At 52.0% G+C, this 12,359-nt stretch overlaps 2 protein-coding genes across 3 annotated transcripts; one reads left to right on the forward strand and one right to left on the reverse strand.

Annotated features, from left to right (window-relative positions):
* Positions 1-942: 942 nt before the first annotated feature.
* Positions 943-4,687, reverse strand: Cfl1 (cofilin 1). Its single transcript, XM_028771054.1, has 4 exons — positions 4,545-4,687; positions 2,275-2,582; positions 1,789-1,865; positions 943-1,591 (listed from the first exon to the last, which is right to left on the reverse strand). The coding sequence occupies exons 1-4, from the start codon at positions 4,545-4,547 to the stop codon at positions 1,479-1,481; spliced, it is 501 nt and encodes a 166-aa protein (XP_028626887.1). The 5' UTR covers positions 4,548-4,687; the 3' UTR covers positions 943-1,478.
* Positions 4,688-6,507: 1,820 nt separating this feature from the next.
* Positions 6,508-11,971, forward strand: Mus81 (MUS81 structure-specific endonuclease subunit). 2 transcript variants are annotated; one of them, XM_028770999.1, is made up of 16 exons: positions 6,508-6,899; positions 6,995-7,124; positions 7,769-7,851; positions 8,294-8,395; positions 8,509-8,577; positions 8,748-8,833; positions 9,247-9,387; positions 9,528-9,623; positions 9,719-9,840; positions 9,924-10,021; positions 10,539-10,655; positions 10,743-10,838; positions 10,997-11,125; positions 11,202-11,305; positions 11,595-11,678; positions 11,757-11,971. In XM_028770999.1, exons 1-16 carry the CDS (start codon positions 6,765-6,767, stop codon positions 11,821-11,823), a joined length of 1,659 nt encoding a protein of 552 aa, XP_028626832.1. In that variant the 5' UTR covers positions 6,508-6,764; the 3' UTR covers positions 11,824-11,971. The 2 variants fall into 2 exon arrangements, with proteins under 2 accessions (XP_028626832.1, XP_028626833.1); XM_028771000.1 differs by lacking the exon at positions 10,997-11,125 and having other exon boundaries at positions 6,581-6,899.
* Positions 11,972-12,359: the final 388 nt, after the last annotated feature.

The following is a 12,359-nucleotide window of genomic DNA, read 5'->3' on the forward strand; positions in this document are numbered from 1 at the left end:
AGATCTGTTTCTGGGATTTGCATCATCCTTAGTTCTTTTACTCTGTTGCTGTAGCGCAGAGGCCAGCTGCTTGCCTACCCTACATAAGGCCTTGGGTTCAATGCCCAGCACCACAGGAAAACAATGTTCTTCCTGTGTCTGTCTTCTCTTATACCAAACAGAATGGGCCAGCCTTAATGGGTCTTTGTTAGAAATCAAAGCAACATGTAACATAAAACCTCTAAGAAAGCCAGGCAGTAGTAATGAACACTCAGGAGGCAGAGACAGGCTGATCTGAGTTCAAGCACAGCTTCATCTATAGAGAAACTGTTTCAAAAACAACAAAAAAAGAACAAATTCCCTCCACCCTTGCTATCAGGAACAGCTCCTTCCTGCAACCTTCCCAGACTTGAAGCCAGGTAAGGAAACCAGCTCACCTGCCCTAGGCCACAGGCCAGAATCCACAGAAATTAAAGCAAAAGGCTTTAGCTTGGGGTAACAGTAGGTGGGGCTCCAGACACCTGGGTCTGAAGTCCTGGACTCCACCTTCTGACCCACCTTAAATGGACTCCAATCACAAGTACAGGAGGCCAAAGGCTCAACTTAGGTGTTCATGGCACCACTGAACCTGGCAGTGGGGTGAGTCAAGCACCCCAGAGGAAGAGAGGGAGAGAGCTAAGAGAACCTTAAAAAGCAGTAAGTCACCTGAGTGAACTGTACTTAGCCCATAGGTAGAAAGAGGCTCCAGGAACCTCACTGTCCACTATAAAGGTCCATTAACAAGAAGTTTCAGGTGTGACACACTCTGAGCCCAATTGCCCTACTCAACTACCTTGGCACTAACTGTGGCACCACACCTCAAAAAGGAGATGCATTTGCTAGGGGCTGAGCTAGGGGCACAGCACAGGAAAACCACTGATCCATTTCCCATCACAGGGTCTCCAAGATTCCAAGCCCAAAAGCCACATTGTTAATTAGCCTTTTTATTGTTTTTTTTTTTTCCTTAAAATTGAAGGTCCCTTACTGGTCCTGCTTCCATGAGTGGCCAAGATCAAGGGAAAGGGGAGGGCAACCAGCTGGTGCAGGGAGGGTCATTTCCACATTTCATTTACACACAGAACTAAACAGACAAGCACAAAGTCACTATTGTGGTTAGAAGTTGGCAGCATGGGATGGGGAGGGATGAGGAGTAGGGGTGTCGTTAAAAAAAAAAAAAAAGGCTCCCCCCAAACTGGGTGCCTAGGACAGGACTTGGTCTGCTTCAACCCAAGAGGAATCAGAAGATCAAAAGCAGTTTGGGAAGGCCAGAACCGTCAGGGATGGAGAGAGAAGGACGGTCCAGGGGGTGGGAGGGATGTTTGGCAACTGGGGTGAAGGGATAGCCCTCCCCCTGCTGGGATCCCCCCAGCCCCTCCGGTCTGGCAGGAAAGGGGCAGCCTGCAACACCCAAGAGCAGGTCTGGGGCTGCTAGATGCTCCAGGCAGGGGGCTGGAGGTGGCTCACAAAGGCTTGCCCTCCAGGGAAATGACGGCACTGCCACCTAGTTTCTCTGCCAGGGTGCAGCGGTCCTTGACTTCCTCGTAGCAGTTAGCTTGTAATTCATGCTTGATACCTATAGGATGAAAACGGAGAGCAGTGAGCAGGAAGCACTGGGGCAGAGAGACTGTGTATCTGGGAAGGAGCCATGAGAGCAGAGGAAAGGAGGAAGGCACTGTAGCCGGCAGCAGAATAGAGGACCTCCATTAGTGCCGCCTATCCAAACTGCAGCCATGACTCTCAACAAAGTGCATACAAAGAAGGGACGCTTACCTGTCAGCTTCTTCTTGATGGCATCCTTGGAGCTGGCATAGATCATTTTACTCTTAAGGGGTGCATTCTCGGGAGCCCTGAAGACAAAGCAAGGAAAAGGCTGCAGCTACCTCCAGGGAAGAGATGACTTAAGAAAAGAAACCTTTAGGATACTGTAACAGTGAGGATTTTCTTTTCCCAAGTTCCTCACTGCATTTGTAGTCAATGTTTTTGAAACGGGGTCTTTCTACAGACCAGGCTAGCCTCTCAAATTCACAGGCATCTGCCTGCCTCTGCCTCCCTCAAGCTGGGATTAACGGCATGGGTACCACCACCACCACCACCACCACCACCACCACCACCACCACCACCACCACGCCTGGCTCCTCACCAGGAGGGTTTTGTTACAACTCTGAATCCCCCATACTTGGGATGCTTTGGGCTAAGCTCTGAGAAAGGGAACAGGAAGCAGGCAGAAGAGCCTGAATAAGGAGGTAAGGAGCTCACCAGAAGATGAACACCAGGTCCTCCTTCTTGCTCTCCTTGGTCTCATAGGTTGCATCATAGAGAGCGTAGCGGCAGTCCTTATCTGGCAGCATCTTGACAAACGTGGTATAGGGGTCATCCACGGTCTGCCCCACATCTCCTACTAGGATCTCCTTGCCCTCCTCCAGGATGATGTTCTTCTTGTCCTCACTCAGGCAAAAGAGCACTGCCTTCTTGCGTTTCTTCACTTCTTCTGGTGTTGAAGATTTGCGAACTTTCATGTCATTGAACACCTTGATGACACCATCAGAGACAGCCACACCAGAGGCCTGAGGGACAAGCCAAATAATATTCCTTGTAAAGGAAAGGATTCTGGGTATTCTTTCCAGTTACAGGAAACCTCAGTCAGGATAGCAAAATGTATACTTCTCAGCCCCACACAAATTAGCAATGTCCCTGCAGACGAAAGACAATGCTCTTTCTATCTAACTCATCAGCTAAGAACTAGTTGGGACAAACCTCCTGCAAGGGAGATATCCAATTATCTACTTCAACATCCCCTAAATGTTAGAAACAGTACTTGTTAAAAAGAAAACCTAGCCAAGAGTGGTAGAACACGACATTCTCTGAGTTTGAAGCCAGTCTGATCTATAGAATAGGTTCCAGGACAGCAGGGGCAACCCAGAGAAATCTCCAAAAAAAAAAAAAAAAGCCCCCAAAGAAAACAAAAACCTTTGCCGAGTTGAGAACAGCGGATTCAAAGAACCTGAAAGTTATTGATTAAAAAGCCGACTTAGGATAGATACAAAAAGACCAAACTCCTGGGCCACAGTCTCATCTCCAGGAAAAAGAACCAGAACATCAGAAATTCACAAAGACAGAGAATCAGAACATCAGGAACATCAGAAATTCACAAAGACACCAACAGCTGCTCAACCGTTCATTAAGCCTTTAGAGCCTTCAAATGCAGTCACTGTATAAACGAGACACTCTTCCCCGTCGAGATCTCCCAAACACAAGAATTACAACCCTTAATTAAGACCTTGCTAGACAACTCCCTGTCATCCAAGAGTGGTGAGAGTCCTTAAAAAAAAAAATCACTGACAAATTAATAGGTCAAACTGTAGTGCCCCAAATTGTCGAAAACTTTCTGCTTTGTACGGCCCTGGGAGACGACCCAATAAGAAATCTACAACCAACCCCCCCCCACCACCACCACCATGGAACTGCAGAGGAAGCTAGCCACGTGATTCGCCCGCTTCCGGAGTAGGCGGAGAAAGACTGGGCTACGTTCAGGGCCTCCCCAAGAGACACTCGTATCCCAGAGGCAGTGAGGCTGCAGAACCTCAGAAATCTCAACGCCTAGGAATCACCTTTAGGAATAGGCGTGAGCCCAGTCAGCTTGAAAGATAGCTTGGACGAGTCACTCCAAGCAACTGTTTTCCATGCCCTCAGGCTAAACATAAGAGTTGGGTGGCTTCAGGGCGGTACCCGCCTCGGTCACTTCCCTAAACGCGGCTCCACCCTCAGCCCCATCCGGCACAGCAGCAAAAGGCCTAGCTAGACTAGAGCTGCGGCCGGAATAGCAGGGCCCAAGCACGTGCGCACGCGCTGTTCTAGCACTAGCCCGAAGTACAGTGAATAGAGAAGGCAGTGTGTAATCGCTCTTTCTAGAAGTGGGGCGATAGCCTGAATAGGACCCACTCCATGACTCGTGATGCAAGGAGCCTCAGGAGCCAGCGTCTCAAATCAGGTTGCCTGATGCCTCAGCATCTCTCAGAGCCGTGCCGCCGCCCCCGCCCCTCCCAGACGGCGGAATTCCTGCCACCTGCTGTGGAGACGAGCCTATCTGCAGAGGGAGGATGATGCGGGGAAGGGAACAGCCCTTGGGTGGGGCGCACGCCGAGACCTCGCGCGCTTTTCCCTAGCGGCCCCGGGGCAGGGTTTGGATGCCGCGTGCTTTGGTCCAGCGCGCGCCATCGAGAACCAGCGAGCGTTGCCCGAGGCTCCGCACATTGGACCCCTCCCCCACGGGCAGTGTCCGCGCTGGCGCAAAAGCAGGATGGGGGAGGGGAGAGGAGCCAGGGGGCGCGCGAGCGACGTCCGAATCGGCCCTTCCCAGCGCCCATAGGCGCGCACGCGCGGCCTGCCCTTCAATGAGACCCTTAATCTCGCTCGGGGTGCTGGGGGATGGGATACTAAGAACGCTTCTCTGCCGCCCCCACCCCGCCCAGCGCGCAAGCGACGGATCACGAAACCTCTTCCCTCGGGCGCAGTGGCCTACTGCTCACCATGTTTCCGGAAACGAAAGGGAGACAGAAAGAGCTACTGAAGACTTGAGCCGCCGCAGCTGCTGCCGGGATCCGACTGAACGCGGCCTCTCCCGGCCCCTTCCGTTTAGTAGGAGCCGCACAATGAGGGGCGGGGCGGCCTTCCGGCGCTTGCCGCGCGGGCCGACGGGAAGTGAAGTCCGAGGATTTTGCACCGAACTAGAACTAGCTGCTACCGGGTTCCGCAGAGCTTGAGGCGCAGAGTAGGCGAAGGCCGAGAGGCGTGGGCTGTTAGGGCTGTTACACGGAGAGTGAGCCCATTGGTAAAAGGGACCAGAAAACGGTCTGAGCAAGAGGCCCATCTCTTGATAAAAATGACCTGAAAATAAGTCTCACTTAGTCTCTCTTTATCCCAAAAGTGAAGTTTTTTTGTTCTTCATGGTTCCTGAAAACCAAGATTTTGAATCATCCGCTTGGGATCCTCTCCCAAAGAAAAGAGAATCGCAAGTATAACGGTGTCTTCAAGTCAATAGACATGCTCCCGTGGAGTGAAATTTCAACAAATAGGATTTTTTTTTAAACGGGAAATGCTACAATAAAAAGTTTGAGAGCTTAAGCTTTATCTAAAGGCGTTTGGCAAATTCTTAGATCAAACGTAATTCATGGGGGAAGGGTGAAGAGTTGTGCATTAATATAAATTTTTCTTTATATTTCTTCTACCGAGATACAAGAAAAGGAATACTTCAACATAGTTCCCGAGTTGATAGGTTTATGATTATTTTAACACGAAGACTGAAGAGAATCTCTATGAAAACAAGAGTTTAAAATAAACTGGAGTGGGAACTCCGGGAAGAGTTCTCACACTCTGCAGAAAAAAAGAGGGCAAGGTCGCAAACAAGTCAGAGGCAAACGAAACTGGGGCCCCTGAACTCCCCAAGCGGAATAAAGGGTGTAAATGAGGAGCTTCCCCAGGAGCAAGGCAACACGCAGAGGATGCCGGGGGTTGTAGTCAGAGGCTTTCTGCTGCACTCTTGGGCTACGCTGCTGGAGCTCCAGGTGGAGGCCGAAGCTTGACCCCCCTCCTCTCCCAAGTGCCCCTCCTAAAGAGAAGGCTAGCTCCACCTTTTTCGAGACTCGCAGTTTCCCAGAGCAACGGGGGGGAGGGGCTACGCAGTTACCCTGGAGACGCGCTCCTTCCGCCCCCGGCCGCGGGATGCCCTAGATGTCCTTATTAGGGCATAAGCCTCCAGAGGGCGTGCCCAGTCCAAGCACCAGCTCCAGGCTCCTTATAAGGCTGCTTAAAGAAGGAGGCGGGTGCGGAAAACTAGACTGAGAAGAGGGTCTGCGGATTGGGCTCCCGGCGACTTCCGGCATGCTAGCTAAAGATCGTGCGTTGTTCCGAAACCTAAAGGGACCACTATGCTCTATTGAGCCTTGTGCCCCTCAGCCTGAGACATCCGTCCCCCAGCAAGGTTCTCACCTTCATCCTCCCTGAGACTCGTCGCTTTTAATGAGCCACAAAAGCGAAGTTTCTACTAGCTTCCCCAGGACCCTACCATGTGCCCACGTTCGAACTCCCCACCTGCCAGGATACACCTTTTATTCCTCCTGAACTACACACCCTCGCCATTTACCTAGCCTGAGCCTTCTGTGCAAATCCCCGACTTGGCACATTTCGAGAACTTTCTGCTTCTCCTACCTTACCTTTATTTCATCCTTTGCACCCCTTCATAGATGTCTCACAAATATTCTTGGACTTGTGTCCCTCTCCTCCACTTTTCTCAAGCCCTCTTTTTCCAGCCTCTTCTACGATAGTGAGCCTGAAATAGCCTTCTGAGACCTTGAAGCAAGCCAAGTTCAGGTTTCTGAGTGCCTCCCTCAACCAGACCTCCCAGTCACAGGGGGCGCTGTCTGCCCTTTTAACAGTCAACACAAAAAAGCCGAGTCTGCTCTCGAATTTTTGGGTGAGAGGAAGGGTGGGTCAAAGCTTGGTGGCCTGGGTGGGGCCTGTCCAAAAGGCTGGTGCTGACGGCGAATGGGGGCGGTTCTAAAGGGAAGGTGGTGCATACCGGACTGTCCTCTTTCTGCATAGTACAAGGGAAAGGGAGGTCATTCCTTGAGCTAGTGCCCTGCTAGGCTGGAGAGGTCCTACCCTCAAACAAGTGTTCTTATACCAACTGAACTGTCGAGATCCCAGTCTCAGGGGGGGTTTCAGACGCCGAAAGAGCCAGTGTAGATCTTATGGCGGAGCCGGTCCGCTTGGGCCGGAAGCGTCCGCTGCCTGTTTGCCCCAACCCGCTCTTCGTTCGTTGGCTGACCGAGTGGCGGGACGAGGCAGCCAGCAGAGGGCGCCACACGCGCTTTGTGTTTCAGAAGGTGAGTCCCAGCTTTTTTCTAGTGACAAGCTCTAGAAGAGCCAGGTGATTCATGACTCCAGTTTGATAAGTCCCCTTCTCCCTTGTGCTCGCCAGGCACTGCGCTCCCTCCAACGGTACCCGCTACCATTGCGCAGCGGGAAGGAAGCCAAGATACTTCAGCACTTCGGAGACAGGCTCTGCCGCATGCTGGACGAAAAGCTGAAGCAGCACCTAGCATCGGGCGGTGAGCACCTCGGGGGAGTTGGTGATCTCCTAAATTTCTTAGGTGCAGTCTGTGTCTACTTTGGCTTCAAATTCCCCCCTCACAATGTGGTTGCTGTTCAACCCAGGGCTAGTGATTGATGGTCTGTAAGCCTCCTAGTTCTCACGAACAACGCTAGCCAACTGAGACAGGATGGGTGGCTCTATGAAACAAGTCTGGGACCCGGCCATTTAGGAGGTGGGGGTAGAAAAGTCAGGAGTTGAAGAGCATTCTCAATTTTATAGTGAGTTCGAGGCTAGCCTTGGCTGCCTGAGACTATTTCCAAACAATGACATGGGTGATTCGTGCTTTTAATCCCAATACTCAGAGGAAGCAGAAGCAGGAGAATCTTTGTGAATTCTAAGCCAGCCAGGGCTTCACTCAGTAAGACCCTGTCTCCATACCAAAAACCCAGTTCTGGGGAATCTAGCCCCTACTTCTGGCCTCTTCTAGTACTGCATGCTAGTGATGTGCAGACATACACACAGGTGAAACACTCCTATATATTCAATAAAACACACAAAAAAGTTTTAAAATATGACACTCAAATTCACAAACTGAGCAGACTACATCTAGGCTCCTCTTGGCAGCCATATGCAGGACTGACTTTCTTCTGCTCTCTGCAGGTGACCATGCCCCGAACTCACCAACTGTAAAGAACAGAGACAGCAAAGGGCCACCTGTTCAAGTCCAGGACTCTTCCATGCCAGTGAGGATTGACTGGGAAAGGAAGTAGAAAGCTAATTGGGGTTGGGGTGAGAGTAGTCTTGGTTTGAGGAGTTGAACACTCCTGTCTCCAGCTCTTATTGATTGAGATTGACTTGGGACAGTCTCTTACCCTCTTTGAGAGGCACCATGTTAATTCCTAAGTAGGATTATTGAGACCGCTGTAGACAGAGCCCCGAAGGGAGCTGCTAAACGGTCCAGCCCAGAAAGTTGTGGGACTTGTACCATGTTACTGTTCTCCTGTAGTCGTGGCTGGGGCTGGGCCTGGAACATACCCCCAACTTTTGCTGCTGTTCTGGCCACCATCACATTCCAGATTTACAAGGGTTTGTAGCTTCATCTCCTTTCCCAAGCCTATGGGGCCTGCTGAAACCTCAGCTGACACTGACAGGCATTTGAATTCAGAGGCCCTCTGTCTCTCTCAGGTTCCTACCCAGCCTCAAGCAGGAAGCACCAGTGCTGGCTATTGGCCAGCTCAGAACTCAGGTGCTCGAGAGATCCTGCTGCAACTCTACAGGGAGCACCTGGTAAGCAAGTTGCTCACAGAAGTGCCTGGATACTGTGCATACTGGCTGGCCACAGCAAATCAGGGTGAGGAGCCCTGGACTTGAAGCTACCCTCATTTCTACCATTGTTTCAGAATTCTGATGGCCACAGCTTCCTAACCAAAGACGAGCTGCTGCAGAAGTGTGCCCAGAAGACCCCCCGGGTGAGCATCCAGCTGAGAGTGGGCAGGTAGAACCTACTGCAGTTCTCCCTTCGTGGCAGGCACCCTTGGTATGCAACCTGATCCAAATGTGGCATGTATCGGATAGGGGCACAGGAAGTGTAGGCTTGGGAGTGTTAGGGCCTCTCTGAGGGTCTCCTTCCCTTTCACAGGTAGTACCTGGGAGTTCGAGACCCTGGCCTGCCCTCCGAGGCCTCCTTCACAGGAACCTAGTCCTCAGAACACATCGGCCAGCCAGGTTGGGCAAGCAGCAGAGAGCACTTGAGGCAGGGATGGGACACATGCAGGAGTTAGGACATTCTTAGCCTTTCTAATGACCCAGCAGATCTCAGATCTGGTGCTGCTGAGGCTGGGGAAGGCCAGCCTACCTGCTAAAAGGCCTGATATTGCAGGACCTGGAAAGTATGAACCTCTGAGGGGAGGGAGGACAGCATGGTGCTGAGTGAAGACAGGGGAAGGAGTTGGGAGACACACACTGCAAAGCTGAGGCACCATTAGGGAGGTCCTGAGGAAGCTGACCTGAGGGACAAGGAGACAGGTGATGAGGAGCCACTGAACTTAGGCCAAGGAGGGTAAGGCTCACCTAGCTGAGGGAAGGAGAGCACACCAGGGATAAAGAAGATAAAACTTCATGTGTCCCTCACCTCCCAGGTATGCACTGACACCGGAGGGCCTGGGGCTGGCCCAGAAGCTGGCCGAGGCAGAAGGCCTGAGCACTCTGAACACTGGCTTTAGGCCAAAGGAGGATCATGGAGAGGAGTCAGCAGTTCCTGAAGGCACCTTGTCAGAACCGTAAGAAAGAAAGAGAAATGGGGACAGCCATACCTTTATCTCAGAGACTTCTAACTGAGCCAGTGGCCTCTCTGTGAGTTGTAGAAACTGCCCTGGCCTGGGGGGTTCTGGTCTCATGCACAGCCTCCTTTCCATTATAGTGGCCCTACTGAGGGGGGTGTCCAGCAGAGGCCACTGGAGCTAAGGCCTGGGGAGTACAGAGTGCTGTTGTGCGTGGACATTGGTGAGACCAGAGGGTAAGGAAGTAGGGAAACTCTTGCAAACAACTTGAGGATGCTGGAATAGTCGGTGCTGGCTTGCCTGACTCTGGCCTTCTTTCTTGAAATATCAGGGCAGGACACAGGCCAGAAATGCTCCGAGAGTTACAAAGACTGCATGTGCCCCACACAGTACGCAAGCTGCACGTTGGGGACTTCGTGTGGGTGGCACAGGAGACCAGGCCCAGAGACCCAGGTAAAGGGCCATGGACAGGCACAGGAGGCTGGCCTGGGTAGATACAGGGAAGACAGCAAACCTCTTCTTGGTTTTTTTGGCAGAAACACCTGGGGAGTTAGTCCTGGACCACATTGTGGAGCGCAAGCGGCTAGATGACCTGTGCAGCAGTATCACGGATGGCCGCTTTCGCGAGCAGAAGGTGCCTTAGTCAGCCTGCCTCACTCCTTGCTTAACTCAACCTAGAAAAGCTCCTGGGTGGCCTCAAAGCAGAGCCTCCAGCCACACCCACTTTGAGCCCCTTTTAAGCCATCCAGGTGCACAGTTGAAAAACATGGGTATCTCTGAGGGCTGAAGAAACTTAGAGAGCTCTTGAGTACCTAGCCCTAGAGAATTCAGATAAACAAGAGGCAAACCTCTAGGATTGGAAATGTCAAGTCTATACCCAATTTTCAGCAGCAGGGCTGACCTTAGTGGCTCAGAGCCCAGTAGGTCGAGGGAGGTTTGGAGGAAGTATAATGCCCAGAGGTTCAGGGCTTTCTTACAGGAGTCATAGCAAGAGCCTAGTGTGGTGTTGCTCTTTAGATATGAGAGGAGCCAGTAAAGGTGAGACTGGAGGATCAGGGTCTCTTGCAAAGTTAATGTGTTATTAACTGATGGCTGGCCCGGACATGTGGGCATTTGGGCCTGAGCCACACTGCTTCTGCTTGCCTTCCTAGTTCCGCCTGAAGCGCTGTGGCCTGGGTCACCGGGTGTACTTGGTGGAGGAACATGGGTCTGTTCACAACCTTAGCCTTCCTGAGAGTACATTGCTGCAGGCTGTCACAAACACCCAGGTGAGTTGGGAGGGCAGGACCAGGCTGGCAGATTTTATAGCCCATGGCTCAGGCCAGGAGCTACCTTCCTTGTGTCCTCTCTTCCAGGTCATTGATGGCTTTTTCGTGAAGCGTACCATGGATATTAAGGAGTCAGCTGGCTACCTGGCACTTTTGACAAAGGGCCTGGAAAGAATGTACCAGGTGAGCAGATGCCTCTATCTAGTACTGGACCCTTGTCTGGTGTTTATTGGCCAAGCAAGGAAAGATGGGATTCCAGTACTTCAGCTTCCCACTGGGGCCTGGGAAGGACTAGCTGGGGGTTAGTCTATGGAGCCTGGCCTCAGTCCCCTTTCCATCAGGGCCTCACACTACGCAGCCGCCCTTGGGGAACCCCAGGGGAAGCTGAATCAGAAGCAAAGCCTTCTACAAATCCTCTCTGCTCACTCCTCACCTTCAGTGACTTCAATGCAGAAGCTGTCAAGAACAAGGTACCACCCCTGTCTTGCCTCTGCTCAGGTGGCCTAGGCCCAGGTCACCCCTAACACAGCCCTACCCCAACCCCAGGCCCAGTCTGTGCGAGAAGTATTTGCCCGGCAGCTGATGCAGGTGCGTGGACTGAGCGGGGAAAAGGCAGCAGCCCTGGTGGATCGATACAGCACCCCTGCCAGGTACTCCCCAGAGAGCCGCTGAGGGTTCCTCTGCCTTTCCTGTGTGGAGTTCAACACAACCAGTGTTCCTGGAGAGTGAGCTTGGCTCTGTGTGGGAACCTTGGCAGGCTTTGTCCCAGTGTTCCCCAGGAAGGGAGGGCAGGCAGGATGGAGCAGGGGCTCTAAGGCCAGAAATAGGACATTTATAGTGTTTAAGATTCTTCCACTTGAGGCTAAACCCCTCCAGCCTTAGCTCTCATGACTCACAATGCTTGCCCAGATAGTCAGCCTTTCTATGCCTCACCCCCAGTCTCCTGGCTGCCTATGATGCCTGTGCCACCACGAAGGAGCAGGAGATGCTGTTGAGCACTATCAAGTGTGGGCGTCTACAGAGGTACAGGAAATTACAATCTGGAGAGAAGACTGGGTTGCCTCAGGCACCAAGCTGACCTTCTCCTGACTTTTCTTGCAGAAATCTGGGACCTGCTCTGAGCAGGACCCTGTACCAGCTGTATTGCAGCCACAGCCCTCTGACCTGACCTATACCAGGAGACACTCCCCAGCACCTATCGTCATCTCTACCAAGGCTGGCTAGCCTTTTAACTGAGATCCTCTGGGCTTTAATAAAAATCTCACTGTGTGTGGTCTTAGGTGTTACGGAAGCAGTGCCAAGGCCCTTATGAACTATGCAGGGACTAGAAGGCCACGCTGCTCATCCAACTGTTCTGTTTTGTAGTGCTAGTGGTGGAACTCATAGCCTCACATGCTAGGCAATTTCTCGTCCACACAGCAGTGATCTGAAGCCTTGTACAGTGAGTGTCTCCTTACCCACTCCTAAAACCAGCTTGGCTTAGAACTTGCTATGTAACCCAGGCTGGCCTAGAACTCCCAATTTTTCCCGGCCCATCTTCCCCAAGTCCTGGAATTAAAGGTGTGGGCCACCATACCGTGGTTCTAAGGCAAGCTCCTGGGCTAGACATGGTTGTGCACCGCTATAATAAGTACTTATGTCAAGCCAGACCCTAAATATGGATGGATGGATGGATGGATGGATGGATGGATGGATGGATGGATG

The sequence above is a fragment of the Grammomys surdaster genome, unplaced genomic scaffold (assembly GCF_004785775.1).
Source record: "Grammomys surdaster isolate TR1022 unplaced genomic scaffold, NIH_TR_1.0 205, whole genome shotgun sequence".
NCBI lineage: Eukaryota > Metazoa > Chordata > Mammalia > Rodentia > Muridae > Grammomys > Grammomys surdaster.